The sequence below is a fragment of the Rhinopithecus bieti genome, unplaced genomic scaffold, assembly GCF_001698545.2.
Source record: "Rhinopithecus bieti isolate Rb0 unplaced genomic scaffold, ASM169854v2 scaffold_13351, whole genome shotgun sequence".
NCBI lineage: Eukaryota > Metazoa > Chordata > Mammalia > Primates > Cercopithecidae > Rhinopithecus > Rhinopithecus bieti.
In genome coordinates this window covers 2,073,615-2,092,559 of record NW_016807514.1, presented here as the reverse complement: position 1 = coordinate 2,092,559, position 18,945 = coordinate 2,073,615, and the positions used below count along the sequence as shown (strand labels likewise).

Sequence of the window (18,945 nt, the reverse complement as noted above, 5' to 3'; positions counted from 1 at the left end):
CTGTGTCCTTCCTGTGTATGCTGAGTCCTCCCAGGTGTGCTGGGTCCTGCTGGGTGTGCTGGGTTCTCCCGGGTGTGCTGTGTTCTCCCAAGTATGCTGAGTTCTCCTTGGGTGTGCTGGGTCCTCCCTGGTGTGCTGGGTCCTGCCAGGTGTGCTGGGTCCTGCTGGGTGTGCTGTGTTCTCCCAAGTATGCTGGGTCCTCCCTGGTATGCTGGGTCTTCCTGTGTGGACTGGGTCCTTCCTGTGTGTGCTGGGTCCTCCCTGGTGTGCTGGGTCCTTCCTGGGTGTGCTGCGTTCATCCAAGCATGCTGAGTTCTCCTTGGGTGTGCTGGGTCCTCCCTGGTGGGCTGGGTTCCCTCAGGTGTGCTAGGTCCTCCCTGGTATGCTGGGTCCTCCTGTGTGGGCTGGGTTCTCCTCAGCTGTGCTGGGTCCTCCCTGCTGTGCTGGGTTCCCCCAGGTTTGCTGGGTCCTCCGGGTGTGCTGGATCCCCCCGCCAGGTAACCCCTAGTCCTCCCAGGGCATGCTAGGATCATTTCTCACACCAGACACAAAAAGCCTCCCCCAGGGTGGCCTCCTGCCTAAGCCAGCTCCAGGCCCAGATGGAAACCTTCTGCTTGGCTGTACCTAAAGGTAAGCATGGGAAACAGTGCAGGGAGCCTGGAACCACAGCCCAGGATCAGGGTCAAGTTAATCCAAGGCCACGTCCACAGGACAAAGACGAGATGCCTCCCCGGAATCAGCACAGGCTGGGGCTGCTGCAGGCTGCGGCCTCTGGACAGGGTCCCATGGCAGGAAGCACGACCAGAGACTGCCCCAGCCCCAGCCCCAGCTCCAGCTCCAGCTCCAGCTAGGCTGTGCACAACATGGAGAGAGGCCGTGAAAGGAACATCCCTGCCCCAGAGCCCACCCTTCCAGGAGCCCCTTCCCCTCCTCCCACCACTCCCTGGGGCGCAGAGTCCGAGGCCAGCAGCGGCAGCTCCCAGGCCTGGCCATGGCTGGTCGCCAAGAGCAGCCCTGGGTGGTGTCTGGAGCTCGGGCGAGGGGTCAGACTCCCACCCTCAGACAGTGGGCAGCATTGAAGGGCCGCAGGGAGGGCCGCTTCCTCTCCATTAATCAATGATCCCAGTTTAGAAAGTCGCCCTGAGCCAACGCCAAGGGCTAAACAGGCTCAGGACCCCACCCAGCCCTGGCCACCCCAGCTTCTCCAGGGCTCTGCTTCCTGGCATAGCCTTAGGGCCCCAATAGCTGCCAGAGCCGCCTCCAGCCCACACCCGAGAGACCCCCACTGAGGGCCTCCTGCCCAAGGCGGGGAAACTGAGGTTCCTTCAAAGGTGCAGGACTCAGAGTGGGCCTGGGTGCTGAGGCTCCAGGCAGGACCACTGACGTCTCTCCTGGCTTGGCAGGCACACAGCAGGTACCTGGGAGCACCTGCCAGCCAGCCCCCAGCAACGCCTGGCTCCATCTCACCGAGAGAGGCCGAGGATCCTCTAGAAGCTTGGCTGATGCGTCCCTCGTTCCCTACCCTGTACCTCAGGGCCAAAATGACTTTCTCCTCCACTATGCTCCTCAGCTCCTGTCTCTCTCCCGTCTGGAAACTTGTCCAGAACAAATTGCACCTCCCAACCCTTCCCCAGCCCACAGGCCCACCTCCTCCAGGAAGTCCCTGAGGCAGCCAAGCCTCTGGTGGGCATCGTTGGAGCCCTGACCACTCACCTGGACCCAGGAGTGAGGGTGGCAACACTCCAGTGTGGTGGTGCCAGAGACCCGTCTGACCTGCCCCTTTGACGGGGGAAACTGAGGCCCAGAAGGGAATCAGAGCCAAAGGCATTGATTGATGGATGGATTGATTGATCAAGACAGGGTCCCGCTCTGTTGCCTAGGCTGGAGTCCAGTGGTGCAATCGGGTGCAATCTTGGCTCACTGTGATCTCCACCTCCCAGGTTCAATCAATCCTCCTGCCTCAGCCTCCTGAGTAGCTGGGATTAGAGGCGCCACCACCACGCCTGGCTAATTTTTGTATTTTTTGTGTATTTTGGGTTTCACCATGTTGCTCAGGCTGGTCTTGAACTCCTGGACTCAAGTGATACGCCTGCCTCGGCCTCCCAAAGTACTGGGATTACAGGTGTGAGCCACCAGGCCTGGCCTGAGCCAAAGGTTCTTGAACCAAGAAAGTACCTAGAGGTGACCCAGGCCTCACTTCTCAGAGCCTGCCCTTGTCCCAGAAGTCAGCTGAGACCAGATCAAGCGATTAGTAGATTTGCAGAGATTTCTGTCACCTTGTGTGGTACAAAAGACATCTATTAGGAGGTCGTTTGTCCTCAGTAACTTTTTCTTGCCGGTCTTTTCATCACAGATTCTGTGCCAAGCCCAGGTCACCAGTGGGTGTTGGGGAAGGGGTGGGGGCATCCACCCACGCTTGCCAGAGCAGCACACACCGGTGGGACCTGGGTGCAAAGGCAGGACGAGGCCAGGTTTTTGGCTGTGAAGATTGTTCCTGGTTGGTCTGATGAAACTGATGTTCCGATGGGACCCCAAAGCCGTCCCAGGGACAGGGGAGGGGGTCTTTAGAGTCTCCCTCCCTCCTTTGCAGACCCACAGGGCAAGGATACTGGCAGTCCTGGGGGGTCTTCCGAACCCTGGACCACTCCGGGAGACTCCACATGGCAGCTGGGTGCTCCGTGTCTAGTTAACCCAAGAGCCAGGGTATGAGTCCGTTTTCCAACCGCTGGTCAAGACACACCCAAGACTGGGCAGTTTACAAAAGAAAGAGGTTTAATGGACGCACGGTTCCACGTGGCTGGGGAGGCCTCACAATCGCGGCAGAAGTCAAGGAGGAGCAAGTCACGTCTTGCACGGATGGCAGCAGGCCGAGGGAGAGAGCTTGTGCGGGGAAACTCCCCCTTATAAAACCATCGGATCTCATGAGACTTACTCACTCTCACAAAAACAGCACGGGAAAGACCCGCCCGCATGATTCAACCACCTCCCATGGGGTTCCTCCCATGACACGTGGGAATTATGGGAGATACAAGGTGAGATTTGGGTGGGGACACAGCCAAACCATACCAGCTGGGGACAAAGTCTGCACCTGAGCCATCACAATGGTTGTCCCTGCCACGACCCCCACTTCCCGACCCTTCTGCCAGGCCCACTCTGGGCCTCACCTACATGGACTCACGCAACCTGCACAAAACATTGCCATATCTCCTCCCTGCTGAACAGAAGGGGGACCGGGGTCCAAGAGGTGGAGCAGTCACACAGGCACAGGCCTGGGGAATACCAAAGCCAGCCCTGGACAAAATGAGCAGCTGGCCCTGACTCTGACTGCACCGAGGCCTGCACTGGGCCGGGGAAGACTTCACTGCAGGCCCTGCCCCAGGCCAGGCCCTCCACCTTCGGGGCAGACAGGCCCGCTTTGTGCTCCCACAGCTCCCGCTGCTTCTGTGGAAGGGCTCTCAAGGCCTCAGGGAAACTGCTGCAAAGCACCCGCCTGCTGCACACCCGAGACTTGACCCCGTCTGGGCCAAGGAGGGAGAGCTGGGGCTGTGGGGAGCGGGGAGGGCTCCTTCCCACCACTGCCCTCCATAGCGGCCCAGAGAGTTCCTGTCTCCCTCCCCGACTCTGTTATTCAAATGAAATAATTTGGGGGAACCAGAAAATATGGCTTTTATTTTCAAAACTGGAATCAATTATAATTGGGGGGTTAGTTAAATATTCTCAACTGTGTTTGCGCTCAGGTCTGCAATGTCCAGACCCAGAGTGGAGGAGGGACAGGAAGGTGATGGTGAGAGGTCTAGGTGGGAGCGCTAAGCGCAGGGGCTACACCTGCAGGCAGCACCCCCTCAAGCCTGGTCCTGCACACCTGGCCCTGCAAACCCGGCCTGCACACTCAGCCCTGCACACTCCACCCTGCGTGCCCAGCCCTGCACACACCACCCCTGCACACCTGGCCCTGTACAATGCAACCCTGCAGGCCTGGCCCTGCACACCCAGCTCTACACACTCCATCCTGAATGCCCAGGCCTGCATAATTCAGCCCCGCACACTTCACCCTACACAGTTCGACCCGCATAATTCAGCCCTGTACCCTCGGCTTTGCACACCCAGCCTCCACACCCTCCCCTTCTTCCGAGAGAGAGTGACCAGGGAGGAGGCCGGGCGGCCACCCTCCAGCTTGTCAACTGCCCCTGTGAAGGCCACGTCTGCCCTAACTGGCCACTCTCCCAGGAGGCTCACTACCCAAGGGCCACAAGCCAGCCACAGGTAGGGACGCTCCTGCCCTGCCGGGGACCCTGCTCCCCTCTTCTCCGAAGCAAATCTCAGCGGCTCCCCCAGGACCAAGGCTTGTCCCTGCACCAGGTGGCAGCATGGCCAGAAGGGAGTACATGGCACTCCCTCAGACAGACCTGGCTTCAGCCCCAGCTAGGCCACTTGTGAGCTGAGCACCAGCAGCTGCCGGGTCTCCCGGACCTTGCTTTCCTCTTTCAGGAAGCAAATGAAGTGTGGAATTGATGAGGTGACACGGGAAGAGAGTGGCTCGGAGCCAGGAGGGAGCTCCCGGCCTCCAGCCTCCCTGATCTGCGGTACATTCCCACGGTGGCCGGGGCATGGGGCTGCTGGGAGCGCCCGGCCTCCAGCCTCCCCACTCTGCGGTGCATTCCCACGGTGACCGGGGCATGGGGCTGCCGCTCTGAAGGCTGAGCCTGGAGCCCAGGTGCCGTGAGAGTCTGTGACGCAGAAGTCAAAGCCAAGAGGCTGGTGGTAGGGCACAGGGCACCTGAGTACACCCTGCCACCACGAGACACCGAGTTCCCCCACAGGGTGTGCAGCCCCCAGTGAGCCTCCTACAAACCCTGTGCCTGCTGGTGCCCCGGGGGCCGCGTGTCAGGGTCTCATGGAGCAGGGGGCTCCAAGCAGGCTCCTGACAAAGATGAGGTGGGAGGAGGGGACTGACGGTGGGCAGGAGGCCAGCCCTGAGGGGGCAGATCAGGTGTCCTCCATCCCCTCCCAGAGGACACAGCCAGGAAAGGCCACCCCCCAAGGCCACCTCCTCCTTGCCCTCCCCTAGGAACAGAGACCACCAGAGGCTCTGCTTGGCTGACCAGTGAGCCACAGCCCTGTCCCAGAAACCTCTCCAGTCAGCCCAGTCAGCCCTGGTATTTCCGTGTGAAACCGAAATGAAGCGGCGAACACTGCCAAAAGATTAGACAGATGAGACGGAAAGGCCCTCGGGGCGTTTCTCAACTCCTACCTGTGGCCATAATTACAGTTCCCAAGAGGCCAAACGTGACAGTCGGAGCCCACTCCATCCTGTGTGGACCCCCATCTGCCCTCGGAGCTGGGACGGGTCACCCCTGACCACAGAGAGGCCTGGCCAAGGCCTGCAGCCTGGATGTCGCAGGGCAGTGACAGGGCAGGGGACCTGGGGGGGCCCTTTTGTCCACACGAGACAGCCGGATCTCAGTCCACGGCTGGGGCAGCAGCCCTCCCAGCCGCCCAGCATCCAGGAAGCAGCAGGCACTCGCGGTGACTTGGCAGGGGCCGTCCCAGCTAACAGAGGACATTCAATAAACCCTCCAGCGCCAACCGTCCTCCTTTCCAACAATGACCAATGCCCCAGGCTGCTGGCACCCAGCTCAGAACTCTGGGGTGACCCAGCACCTCTCGAGAACCCCTCCTTAGCCCGGCCCCCAGCGGAACATAGAGTGGGCAGGGGTGCCCTTCACAAACGTGGGGACCTCCTGATTCCTCTGATTTCCTCGAGTCTCCCCCTGCTGTCTGCCTGGGCGCCGGAGCATATCTCTCACTCTGCCCTGGCATCTGCCTGGCATGGAGCCCCGGTGGCCACCACACAAGCAGTCCCAAAGCCCCAGGGCCACCGGGAGTGTTTCATACCATTGGAACGGCTGTGGCTCAGGCTGCGTGAGGCTAGGATGAAGAAACCCGGGACACAGCAGGAAGCCACAGAGGAAGGGAAGACTCCCGCTTCCCATGACCCAAAGGAATCAGGACGAGGCTTTGACGCTTTTCCCCGCATTGGCACGCACTTTTCCTCACAGAAATCCTGTCACCCCGGTGGCTTGCTTTCAGCCCATCCCCACTCCCTGCAAGCATCTCCCCACTGCCAGCTCTGCTTCAACCTGGTCTTTGGGGCCTGTGAGGGAATCTTGTCTAGGTTGTGCTGCAGTTACTCACCAAGTCGCCTCAGCTAGGACCCCGGGGTGTCCCCCATCTTTTAACACTGAGGACAACCACAGTTCGGCAAGGTGGCAGCACAGCTGGAGACCCTGGGACCTGGCCACCCTCTGCCTTTCTAGGGGGCCAGTGTCCCCTTTTATAAACAGCAGGGCTGGCACGGTGGGCGCCGAGATGATATGCTTCAGCACCATCCACTGAGGGGTCTCTCGGGGTCACCCCTCCCCTCAACACCCTCAGAGGGGCTGCAGAGAACTGGTGGAGGGATTGCAGAACATCCTCAGAACGCCCGTTCACTCAAGGTGTGCCCTACACAGCTGTGCTGGGGACAGCCAGTGGCCGACACATCTCTGCCCCTCGCCCACAGGCTGGCCATGACCAGGGCCCCCAGGGGCTGCACTCACCATACTGACAGCGGGGTCCCTGGAAGCCGGAGGGACAGTGGCACGGCTGGGCTGAGCCTGGCGCACAATGGCCGCCATGAAAACAGAAGCCGGCACTGCATTCAGCTGCGGAGGGAAGGAGAAAATCGGTGAGAGGGACAAGGAGGGGCGAGGCAGGGGGAGGTGAGGCCTCAGGGTCTCTCGGGCAGGCAGCCCACCCAGCCTGCCAGGTCCCCAGCCCTGTTCTCTCTGTCCTGGGTCACACATTGCCTAGCCAGCAATGGTGGCTGCAGTGTCCCCCAACCCCCAGCCACGGCTGCATGCAGTCGGGGTTAGGAGGAACCCTTTAGAGTGCAGTAAAGCCCTAACTCACTTCACCTAGATGGGGAGGAGCCAAGGGCATTTCCTGGGGAAGGTGCGCAGGGAGTGGGGGCTGGGGAGGGGTGGGAGGAGGGAAGGTGGGGGTGCAGTGGGGAGGGGTGGGCTGCCCAGTGGTCAGCACTGCACAGCTACAAGGGCTGGCTGAGGACCCCCCTCAAGGCCCTTATGGTAGAACCTACTAGGTTGGCCCCATTCCCAGGGAGGGGTGGCCCCGGTCCAGGCCAGTTGGACCCCAGGGAGGGGATGAGGTAAGGTCCTGGCAGGTGGGGAGCCAAGTGTTGACAGCAGCTGCCCTGGGGCTCCCTGGGGAAAGCAAGGCCAGGGTGTGAGGGTGGAGGAGGCCACAGCTGGACCTGAGAGGCCAGGCGGGGTCTCTAGAGAGAGGGGGGTGCCGTGTGGCTTGGCAGGCAGCCCCGTTACTGGGAGCCCCACACTGCCTCGCTGCCCCCTCCACAGCAGGTGCCCTCCAGGCTGGACCAGGTGCCCCCCGGGGACTCCAGTACCAAGTTCCTTCACCGGGCAACCCCTACCCTGCACGTTACTACTCGGGAGGGCAGGGCCAAGGTGGGTGGGCTGCGCTCACCCCTGAGGGGTGCTCACTGGGTGACTGCATGGTCAGGGCAGTGACCTGGGACCCCCTGCTCCACCCAGAGCCTGTGAGACCTGTGGGCTCAGTGAGTTTGTGTGTCACTCATGGCACCCCTGGCAGGAGTCGGGAGGGAAGCTCTAGCCAGGTGGGACCTGCGGTGGCTGGGCCAGGGCTCCCAGGATTCCCAGGCACAGGCCAGGTCAGCTGAGAGGAGAGAGGTCAGCCACTCATCATCTAAGCAGCCCCGGACCAGGGGCTGTGCCTGGTGGGGAAACCGAGGCGTAGAGACTTCATTACCTGGCCTGGACCACAGAGTGAGCCATGACTGGCTCGGGCTTCAGGGCCTGTGTGGCCGTTCCATTTACAAATGTGCCCAAGGCCAGCACCGAAATCTGGACTTGGGATCAGGAGGACCGGGCCTGGGTCTGGGCTGGCACAGAGAAACACGGGTCCCTGTGAAAGCTTCTTCCTCCCACACCTCCTGCAATCACGGCCACCACCGCTGCCCCGGGCATGGGGGCATCCCCTCCCCGCCTGGGCCCTCACACGCATCTGACCACATCCAGGCCCCACCAGCCTCTTCCCTCCAGCCAAACACGTGCAGCCAGAGGATGTGTCCGAACTCGACAGGGTGGGGGCCGGGGGGCTGCAGGGAAGCCGGATGGAAGTTGCCATGACCCTGGAAGCAGCCCAGGAAATTCCCCAGGGACAGAGGACCAGCCTGGGGCCCAGCAACAGGAAACATCCGTGTCCCAGGTGTGGAGGCCTGAAGCCTGCTGACACGTGCAGCTGCAAGAGCAAACCAGCTGTGTTTAGTTCCCACCACGAAGGCTTCGGTTTTCCTTGTCCTGAAGGCCTCCAGCCCCAAACAGCCAAGACCAGTCACCCTTGGGTGGGGAGCAGGTGCCAGCCCGGAGTCTACCCCAGGACACTGCCCTCCCCGGGCTCTGCTGAAGGATGGAAGGCAGGACCTGCCCAGATCTCCGAGCCCGGGGAAAAGCAGCCACTCATTGCCTCCCCCCTCCCACCCTGTTTCCCACAGGCTGGGCCCCACCCTCCTGTTCTCAGGGCCCCTCTCCTGGAGCCCATGCCCACCACCCTGTGTCCCTCCTCTAAACTCCACATCCTTCCCTCCCTCCCTGTTCTCCCAGGAAGCATCTGCCTGCATCTGAAACAAAGGGGAAAAGGAGTGTGCTTCTGAAACTCTCAGCCAGATCCAGAGTGCCCGCTGCCCCCAGAGTGCCCGCTGCCCCGGCTGAGGACAGCGTCTCTCAAGGCAGGCAGAGCTGACTTTCTGCCGGCGAAAGGGGCGCACACAGACCCCACCACATGTGCACCCAGCAGGACACCAGGCCCGGGGCAGCCACTGCCTTCTCTTCAGTGTCCAGGAGGGACATTAATCGTTGGTCTCCATCCTGGGGTAGAAAGAGGACACGGAGACCAATGATTAACATCTGTCCCGGGCTGGAAGGGCACGGCCACAAGATGCTCCCTGGACCCTGGGCCAGTCACTCGGATGAGCACACAGCAAATCCTTCTAGCAGCTCACCTAGCGGCTCAGACCAGGGGTCTGGGAGATAGCACCGTACACACTAGATCATTCACCCGCATCCCGTTCAAAGCCAGTTCAGTTGGGTCCACCCTCAGGGTACCTTGAACACACCCACGTCTCTCCACCTCGTCTCCACCACGACACCAAGGCCACTGTCATCTCCTGCCCTCCACAGACACCTCTTAGCTGGCCCCAGCTTCTCCTGCTCACTCAGTTTCCATTCTCTACCCCGCTGCCGTAGTGACTTTTTGGAATACAACTCAGATCTTGGTTCCCCGGTCGCAAAACCCTTCACTTGCTTTCCATTGACTCAGCACAAAACCCGCGGTCCCCAGATCCTCCCTATCCGACCCCCGTCCAACTCCTGGCCTCCCCCCAGACTCAGCTCTCCCTGCTTGGGGTTCTCCCATGAACAAGCTGCTCTCTGCATGGACAACTCTTCTTTTCCCCAAATGTCACTTCCACAGGGAGGCTCCCTAAGCCCAGTCTCCAAATCAGGGCCCACAGCGCCCCGCTCTTGCCCCCTTTAGTGCCTCTCAACCATGATCAGGCATTCAGTTGCGGTGACAACTCACTTCCCATGCCAGGCCCCAGGCTCCCTGAGAGCAGCCCCGAACTCCATCTTGATCACCGTCACCCACCCAGCTCCGACACACAGGTGCGCTGGCAAGCTTGTTGATGAAGGAGTGAATGAATGAACAAACCACTGCATGGCCAGGCCAGCTGGGTGTGAGAGGGACCTGTGGATGCTCCTTGGGGAAAGGGAGGGCACAAGGGGATGGAGGAGGAGGGCTGCACAAGGCATTGCTCCCTCCCAAGGGTGGAAAAACACCAGGAGGCCCTAAAACAAAGATGCACAAAGCAGCGCTCCAAACCGAGCAGGTGCTCCTGGTAGACGTCCCCATGCCGTCCACATCCCCTCCCCACTGCAGCATGTGTTGACAATGCACAGCCACCTGATGATGCACAGCCACCTGACAATGCACAGCCACCTGCAGCAGCCCGGCCTCCAAAGCCGTCAAGGGCCACATCTCTCCCTCATTCAAAGAATGGGAACTGGCAGTGAGGACCGTGGCCATTTGCCAGCTGCCCAGCTTCCCAGGCATCTGCTTTGGGGTGAAATTGGACAGGTCTACCTCAAATTCCTAGACCAAAGGTTGGGAGGGCCCTTAGAGGCATCTGGGGTGCCACCGGCACAGGATGGCAGGTTTGGGGAATGCATGGTGGCATGTCCATGTCTGTAGCCTCTTTAACAACCCCCACTTTCTCACATTGAACTGAACCACAAGCAAACACCTCTTGCAGTGGCTGGAGCTCATTTCTGGAATCAGGTTAACTGTGAAAAGGGGACTGGATTCCCCTCCAGGGGCTCAGTTCCTGCAGGTGAAGAACTTGAGCCACTTCTCTGGAGCTGCCGCTTGGCCAGAGCCCTTGGCAACTTTTCTTCCTGTCCCTTGAACAACCCAGCCATCTTATGGGAAGTTGGGGTGACCACCAGGCGGATCAAGCCTTCCTATCCTTCCTCGCCCACCACCCCAGCTCTCCAAAGATGATCGCTGGAGTAGGGGCAGTGCACCCAGAACCTTCCAGAAGGAGGAACTTTGGCTGCCATTAAGGATCACTCCAGACTCTGGTGACTGGCACCACCTCTGTGCCTCATGGCCTGTGCTCCCCCTGCACCAGAGGGCAGGCCCACATCCCCTCACCACGCACCAGCAGAGCCCTCCAGGGAACGGGGATAGAGCTGAGGATCAGGGACTCCTGCCCCTTCTGTTGAGGACACCGAGCAGTCTCCAGGCCTGCATCTGAGATGGTAACCACAGAATTCAGGGTAGGTCTCTGCCCCTGAGCACCGGGGAGGCATGGGAGGGCGGTAAGGCCGCTGCCCTCAGCACCTGCACACCCCCTGGATGGGGCTCCCAGCCCGGAGATGCCTGGGGACTCTAAGGCGTCACGGGGCTCCCCACCCACCACCCTACAGGGCAGCTCTTATGCTGAAGAGGGAAAGAGAAGGAAGTTCTGGGCTAGGTGTAAGGATGGAGCTGCAGCCATGAATGGGAGCGTGTGTAGGTGTGAGTGACACACATCCTCTATGTGGGTGTGACACATGTCCTGTTGTGGTGGGTGTGAAATGACAGCGTGTCCTGTTGTGGATTTGAGTGACACATGTCCTGTGTGCAGGTGCGAGACACATGGCCTGTCTGTAGGTGAAGTGATGCATGTCCTGTGTGTGGTGTGAGTGACACATGTCCTCAGTGTGTGGGAGTGAGGGAAAGGACACATGTCCCTGTGTGTGGCGTGTGGACATATGTCTGTATTGAGTGTGAGTGAGAAACACATGTCCTGTGTGGTGTGTGTGACACGTCCTGTGTGTGTGTGAGGACACATGTCCTGTCTGTAGGCTGTGAGTGATGCCATGTCCCTGTGTGTGGGTGTGACCACATGTCCTGTGTGTGAGTGTTGAGGACACATGTCCTGTGTGTGGGTGTGACACATGTCCCTGTGGTGTGGGTGTGAGGACACATGTCCTGTGTGGGGTGTGACACATGTCCTGTGTGGTGGGTGTGACATGTGTTCTGTGTGGGTGGGTGAGGACACATGTCCCTGTGTGTGGGTGTGACACATGTCCCTCTGTGTGGTTGTGAAGGACACATGTCCCTGTGGTGTGGGTGTGAGGACACATGTCCTGGCCTGTGGTGTGGGTGTGAGTGACACATGTCCTGGTGTGACATGTCCCTGTGTGCAGGTAATGAGGCACATGTCTGTGTGTGGGTGTGAGGACACATGTCCTGTGTGTGGGTGTGAGGACACATATATCTGTGTGTGGAGTGTGATGACACATGTCCTGTGTGTGGGTGCGAGTGACCACATGTCCTGTTTATAGTGAGTGAAGAAACATGTCCTGTGTTGGGTGTGACACATGTCCTGTGTGTGGGTGTGACATGTGTCTGCGTGGGGTATGAGGACACATGTCCTGTGTTTGGAGTGTCAGTGACACATGTCCTTCCTGTTGTGGGTGTGAGTGACACATGTCCCTGGTGTGTGGTGTGAGTGTGGACATGTCCCTGTGTGTGGGGTATGAGGACACATGTCCTGTGTGTTGGGTTGCACATGTCCTGTTGTGTGTGAGGACACATGTCCGTGGTGTGGTGGTGAGTGACACATGTCCTGTGTGTGTGTGAGGACACATGCCTATGTGTGTGGGTGTGACACATGTCTTCTGTGTGTCGGATGTGAGTGACACATAGTCCTGTGTGCTGTGTGAGGACAAAATGTCCTCGTGTGTTGGTGGTGACACATGTCCTGTTGTGTGGGTGTGAGTGGACACATGTCCTGTGTGTGGGTGTGACACATGTCCTATGTGTGGGTGTGAGTGACACATGTCCTGTGTGTGTGTGAGGACACATGTCCTGTGTGTGGATGTGAGTGACACATGTCCTGTGTGTGAGGACACATGTCCTGTGTGTGTGAGGACACATGTCCTGTGTGTGGGTGTGACACATATCCTGTGTGTGTGAGGACACATGTCCTGTGCATATGACTGAGTACGGTGTGTGAGCATATGTCTGCACATAAGCATGTATGTGGCGTGTGGCCTTATGCACGCTCGAGTGAGCATGTCTGGGCATGACCGTGACTAGGTGCTCACAGATGTGTGTTCACATGCGTGTGTGTGTGTGCGCGCGTCAATCTGTGCAAGGCGGTACATAAGTGATTTCATCTGGTGGGCGGCGGGTCCAGATGCAAACGTGTGCCTGGCACAGGGGTCCGTGAGTCTGGATGCAACTCCACAGGAGGAGAGACCTGGGGTGTGGGGGGGGGGGTCACAGTGGGACAGCAGGTCCTGCCAGGCCATTTGTGAAGCCTGTGCTGTGTTCGCATGGAGGAAAAGGGAGCCCAGAGCCTGGGGCATCAGCTCTGCCAATTCCCACGCTGGGACTGAGGGCTGGCATGCGGCCAGAATGCAAAAGGAAAAGAAAACAGCAGAGGCAGGAAAGCGGAGGGCAGCCCGGGGTCCACAGAGGGCCCTGCAGCCCCTTCCCAGCAGGCCCAGCCAACCAGGTGGGCAGTGGCTGTGGGGCCCGGACAACCAACGAGGGGAGATAGACTGCAGGGTCCGCCAGCCTGATGGTCCAACAGCTGGACACGGGGCCCCAAGCCCAGGCCTCACCCTGGGCACCCCCGACTATAGGTGCCAAGGTCACAGGTGCACCAGAGCCCAGATCCAGGGCAGTATCCAGTGGCCTGGACCCCCATCGATTCTGCCAACCCCACCTGTGTACAAGGCAGAAGGGCACCAACTCTGTCCCGGGTTTCTGCAACAACACAAGCCGTAGATAGCACCCTTGACATAAATAACTCCATCTTAAGAGTCAGACTCTATTTCACATTTCACAGGGCACTTTGCCAACAAGGACAAGATGCCTTTTGCTTAATAAACAAATTTAAAAACTAAAGACTGCATGTAACACAAACAAGCACACTCCACTCTCAGGCCTCACTGAGGACTCCGTGGTCATAACACGAGCAGGCCTTCAGCTGCTGAAAAGGGCTGTCCTCGTGGAAAGAAGTCAGCATCTGCCCCAAAGTCTCTGCCATATCAGAGTCCCTTGCAAGGCCCACGGAGGCCACCAGGGCCAGACCAGGAGATGCTTTTTGTCTTTGTTCTGTCTTTTTTTGTCTTTTCTCCCGTTAACCCTTTCTCCTATCTCGTTTTCTCCCAGTGTTCAATGTGACTTTGTTTGTTGTGAAATGTTTAATCTATAGCATTTATATATTAAGTACACTATGATATATAGTTTGCAATGTTGACGGGCGTGTGGAGTGGCGGGAGCCTGTGTGCGTGTGGCTCTGACTGTAGAGTAAACTGGAAGCACAAAGGAGAACCGCCTCCTCGGGAACTCCATGGAGCTCACGGCCTCTGTGACAGAAACAGCATCAATAAAGTCTGACATTGTGGAAAGACATGATCGTGCATGGACCTGGTCATCTCTGAGCCTGCACCGCTCATGAGACAAACCATCACAACATCTCCCTACAGAGTCAAAGCCTGCACAGGCCATGGATTTCCTGAGAATATGTTTGTCCTCCCTGGACAGCCCAGCATCCCCCAGGTAGCAAGGGGCCAGGAGGGGACAGGAGTGACCAGGAGGGGACAGGAGTGGCCAGGAGACAGGAGTGGACAGGAGTGGACAGGAGGGGACAGGAGGGGCCAGGAGGAGACAGGAGGGGCCAGGAGGAGACAGGAGGGGACAGGAGTGGACAGAAGAGGACAGGAGGGGCCAGGAGGAGACAGGAGTGGACAGGAGGGGACAGGAGGGGCCAAGAGAAGACAGGAGGGGACAGGAGTGGCCAGGAGGAGACAGGAGGGGACAGGAGTGGACAAAAGAGGACAGGAGGGGCCAGGAGGAGACAGGAGGGGACAGGGGTGGCCAGAAGGGGACAGGAGGGGACAGGAGGAGACAGGAGTGGACAGGAGGAGACAGGAGTGGACAGGAGGGGACAGAAGTGGCCAGGAGGTGAGGTGACAGGAGGGGACAGGAGGGGACAGGAGTGGCCAGGAGGGGGTGGGACAGCCTGGAGAGAAGCTCTGGGTAGTCGCACTAAGGCACCCTCCCTGGGTCGTGGGTACCTAAGGGTCTGCCCCAGAGTCGAGGGCTAGGCAGGCTGGGCACAGAGAGGGGCTCCAAGGTCCTGCAGCCCCAGCCTTCACAGAGGCAGAGCCAGGTCCAAGCTCTCTAGACTCAGTTCTTGCTCCATCTGCAAATCCAGAATCCCACCCCTTCTCTCCGCCCCTCCTGATCCCCCGAACTCAGCCCTGTCACCTCTCATTAGGGCCACCATGAAGCAGCCCTCACTGCCACCTCTGCTCCTGCACAGCAGGCCCAGCCTGTCCTTTGCACAGATCTTGCCCCTGCCCTCATGAGGGCCCCAGGCCTATCCCCCCTGTGGTGGGGGGAATCCTGTCCCCCAAATATTCCTGTCCTCCTGTGACCTCCAAATGTGACCCTGCTTGGAAATGGGATCTTTGCAGATGTGAAGACCACGACTGAGATGAGGCCCTGCTGGATTAGGGTGGGCCCTAGGGCCTACAGAAAAGGCCCCAGAGACACACAGAGGGGAGACGACCACGTAGAGACGGAGGCAGAGCGGGGAATGAGGCGTCTACAACCACGAAATACCATGGCGGCTGGAAGAGATAGGAAGGACCCTCCCCCCAGAACCGGCTGGAAGAGATAGGAAGGACCCCCCCCCAGAACCGGCTGGAAGAGATAGGAAGGACCCTCCCCCCCAGAACCGGCTGGAAGAGATAGGAAGGACCCCCCCCCAGAACCGGGCTGGAAGAGATAGGTTAAGGACCCCCCCCCCCCAGAACCTCAGGAGTGGGCACAGCGTTGCTGAACACCTTGATCCGAGGCTTCTCTCCTCCGGAACTGAGAGAGAGCACATTCACGCTGGCTTCAGCACTTGGCTTGTGGTCCCTTGCTGCGGCAGCCCCGGGAGCTCATATCTGCACCCCCCCACCCCACGCCCGTCCCATTTGCTCCAGACACAAGATCCTGCCTCAGGACCCCGCACTTTCTATTCCCTATTCTGGGATCTCTTCCCAGGCATGTGCAATGCCCACCCCTCACATCAGCAGACCACCACCACCTGGACAGAGGAGCCTTCCTGGACCCCTATCCAAGCCAACACCACTCAGCTCTGACTATGGAGCGAACCGTAGTTCACCCTACCCTCTGCCCCTTCCTCCTGCCTCACTTTTCTCCATAGCATTTCTCATGGCGAGCATTTCTCATGGCGGCTTCATCCTTTCCTGCGTGTCCCCTGCAAGGACAGGAGCCCCAGGAGGTCAGGGCAGGTGCAGGTTTCTGTTCACTGCTACCCTCTGGGTCCTGAGCACCATGCCAGCCGCTGCCAGGCCTCCATGACCATGTGTCAAGCAGATCGCCTGCATCAGCCCTGTTCAACACAGACTTTGGGGTACTGTTTCATCTCTGTGACTTTGTGGCTTCTTTATTTTTCCTTTCTAAGACAGCCTCTCGATTCAAGGCGCAATTAGTGTAGAAAAGCCTGTATAGTCTGTCTCAGGAATCCACAGAGCACATTCACATATTAAAGGCTCTGAGAATTCCTGCAAAAAAAGAAATCTGCTGAACTCTGGTTTAGGAAGCACTTACTGGAGCACAGGATCCCGTCCCAGTGCCTGTCACAGCCCACGGAGCTGGTGCAGCTCCTAGCTCCACACTGAGGCCCTGCCTCTCCATCCAGGGACCTCCCCTTCCCCCAGGCCAGGCCAGCACAGCCCATATGAAGAGTTGCGGGGGATGGGGGACTGCAGGCAGGGTCTTCCTGGGCCTCATTCCTCCACAGTTCCATCTCAGGGTGCACATGTGGAAGGACCGGCGAGTCAGCTGCTCCAGGCTGGCACTCATCTGCCACTCTGCCCACCTGGGAGCCCGGCTTGGAGGAGGGGTGCCCAAGGTAACTGGTGCTGCCAGGACCAGGGGGACTCTGGCTGAAACATTGTCAGGGTCTGGGAAAAATCTGGCACTGGATCATGATAAAAGCAGAATTCAGAGAATTCCTGAGCAGGAAGGACACGCCCCAGCAAGAGAAGTAGTTCCGAACCCCACTGCACCCGGGCCACAGGCTCTGCAGGGCCTCATGGGCTTGGGAAGGCCCGGTCATGAGGCCCCGCCGCCCCACCCGGCACTAAGTAAGTGGCTCTCAGGGAAATCATAACACGATTAGCAGCTTCCGGCCAGTCTCTCACGGGCGTCAGCCTACTGCTCGCTCCTACACAAACACGGCAGGGCTCCCAGGTCCTGACATTGTCCTCCATGGCCGGGTTTCCAGGTCACACGGAAGCAAGGAAATCTCCAGTGACTAGGGGTGTGGGGACATCATTGGCTCAGGGGCCTCCCCTGTCCTTCCCCTGCCAGCAGGGGCTGGAGGGCGACAGAGAAACGAGGAAGGGGCAAAGGGTGAGAAAAGGGAAGGCAGAGGCAGAGCCAAGCCCTGACCCACAGGGCCCTCTAAAGAGTGAGCGTCTGTACTGCACGGGGGCGTGCACCCCACTGCCATCCTCCGGCTCTCAAGGACAGCGGTGCCCTGGGCTGGGGAGCAGGGAGGACCCTGGTTGGGTGCGGCCCCAATGCCCACAGGCACACTGGCTGGGGAGACCGTGAGCAGCCACGCGTGACTCTCAGCTGACCCCACAGAGGGAGAGCCTCCCAGGGGCTGAGGGGCTTTGGCACCTGCAGGGACCCTGAGACTCCCACCCAACACAAGCCCCTGACCCCGCCAGCAGCTGCGCCCTGCCCTCCTTGCATGAGCCGGCAGAGATGGGAAGCGCACAACAGAGCTGGAACGTGGTGTCGGAAATGCTCGGCTCACCCGGGGCAGGAAGGCAGAGCCTCAGCTGAGCATGGGGAGGCGGGAAGAGACGTCCCAGAACCACCGAGCAGCGGGTAAGGCCCTGGGCTCCGTCACCAGAGAGCCCTGCCCACAAGCCCCTGTACCCAAGCCCTTGGCCAAGAGATGCCGTGACCGAGGTGCCCGATCACCGTGTGTGCCACGGCCACGGTCACTGCTGCTAACAGGAGTCACCACAGGCCAAGCAGGCTGCACCCAGGCCTCCTCCTCTAAGAACAAGAGCTGGCATTGCTTGAGTGCTTACTGTATACAGGCACCAAGCAAAGGCTCCACATGAAGTGACTCATTTAATCCCAGGTTTTCAGGTGGACGTTGTCACACCCACGTCCTGGAGCTCAAGGCCTGATGGGGCCTCCAGCAAGGGGGCTGGTGGGAGCGGCTACCAGGTCTCAGAGCTCAGCAGGTACCTGGGGGAACTGAGCCCAGGACTGAGCCATGTTTTCCACTCTTGGCTGCCTGGACGGGCATCGGCATCCAGCCCATCAACAAACACTTGCTCCCCACGCTGGCTCAGGCCAGGCCAGGGTCCCCAAGGCCACCCATTCTGCCCTGCCAGGGCGCTCCTATGGGATGCAGAGAAGCCCCCAGCCCTGGCCGGCCCAACAACCTCACACAGTGGCCCTGGGAGAGCAGCCGGTCCAGAGAGAGGCTGGCACGGGGCCCCCAGGCCTGCGGGTCCCGGCGTGCAGCCCACTCCCCTGAGAGGGGCAGCTTGAGGAAGGGCCTGCAGGCTTCCCTGCCTGGACTGGAGGCCTCGTGGCAGGGGAGGTCCAAAAGCCTTGGCCAGGCCACCCGCTGACCCTGACTCACTGCTCCCTCTCTGACGTTCCAGTGTCTGCCCCCAGACACTCCTGCAGTCCCCAGCACCACCCCCCAGACCCCCGCTGGCCCTCATCTGCCCATCCTCACTTCTGCAGGCCTCGTCACACCCTGGCCACATGAGAAGCATCTGCTCACGGTCAGCCTCCCAGCCATGGGCTCCACGTGGGTGAGCACCCGCTGCCAGGGTCCTCGAACCCCCAGTACTCAGCAGCAGCTGAGCCAAAACCCAGCAAACAATTGAGTGACCAAATAAACGAATGACTCCATGGCTAGCACAAGACACACCAGGAAGCACCCCTCCAACCCTTGGGGCTCAGGCATAGCCCGTGTGAACGCTGACTCCCACCCACCCACCGCCTCCCTCATTTGCTGGGACCCAGCCGTGGGGGTGAACAGAGCGGCCGGAGAAGCAGATTACAGGGCTTCCCGGGGCCATGAAAATAAGGAAATAAAAGTAGAACACACAAACAAGCAAATCCTGCGCTAAAAACGAATTTTTAAAAAACAATAAGAAAAGCTCAAGTCCAGGATCCGTGTGGGGACCCTGCCAACGTGACAACCAGGACCCCCACCCTCCCCTGCCC

General features: G+C 59.7%; 1 protein-coding gene across 1 annotated transcript in view; it reads right to left on the bottom strand.

The window, feature by feature from the left end:
• MEGF6 (multiple EGF like domains 6) overlaps positions 1–18,945 on the bottom strand; it is a 122,344-nt gene that overhangs the window by 84,343 nt on the left and 19,056 nt on the right. The window contains exon 4 of the mRNA XM_017882421.1: positions 6,600–6,704. Within this exon, the coding sequence (XP_017737910.1) occupies positions 6,600–6,704 (105 nt within the window). The remainder of the gene's footprint in view (positions 1–6,599; positions 6,705–18,945) is intronic.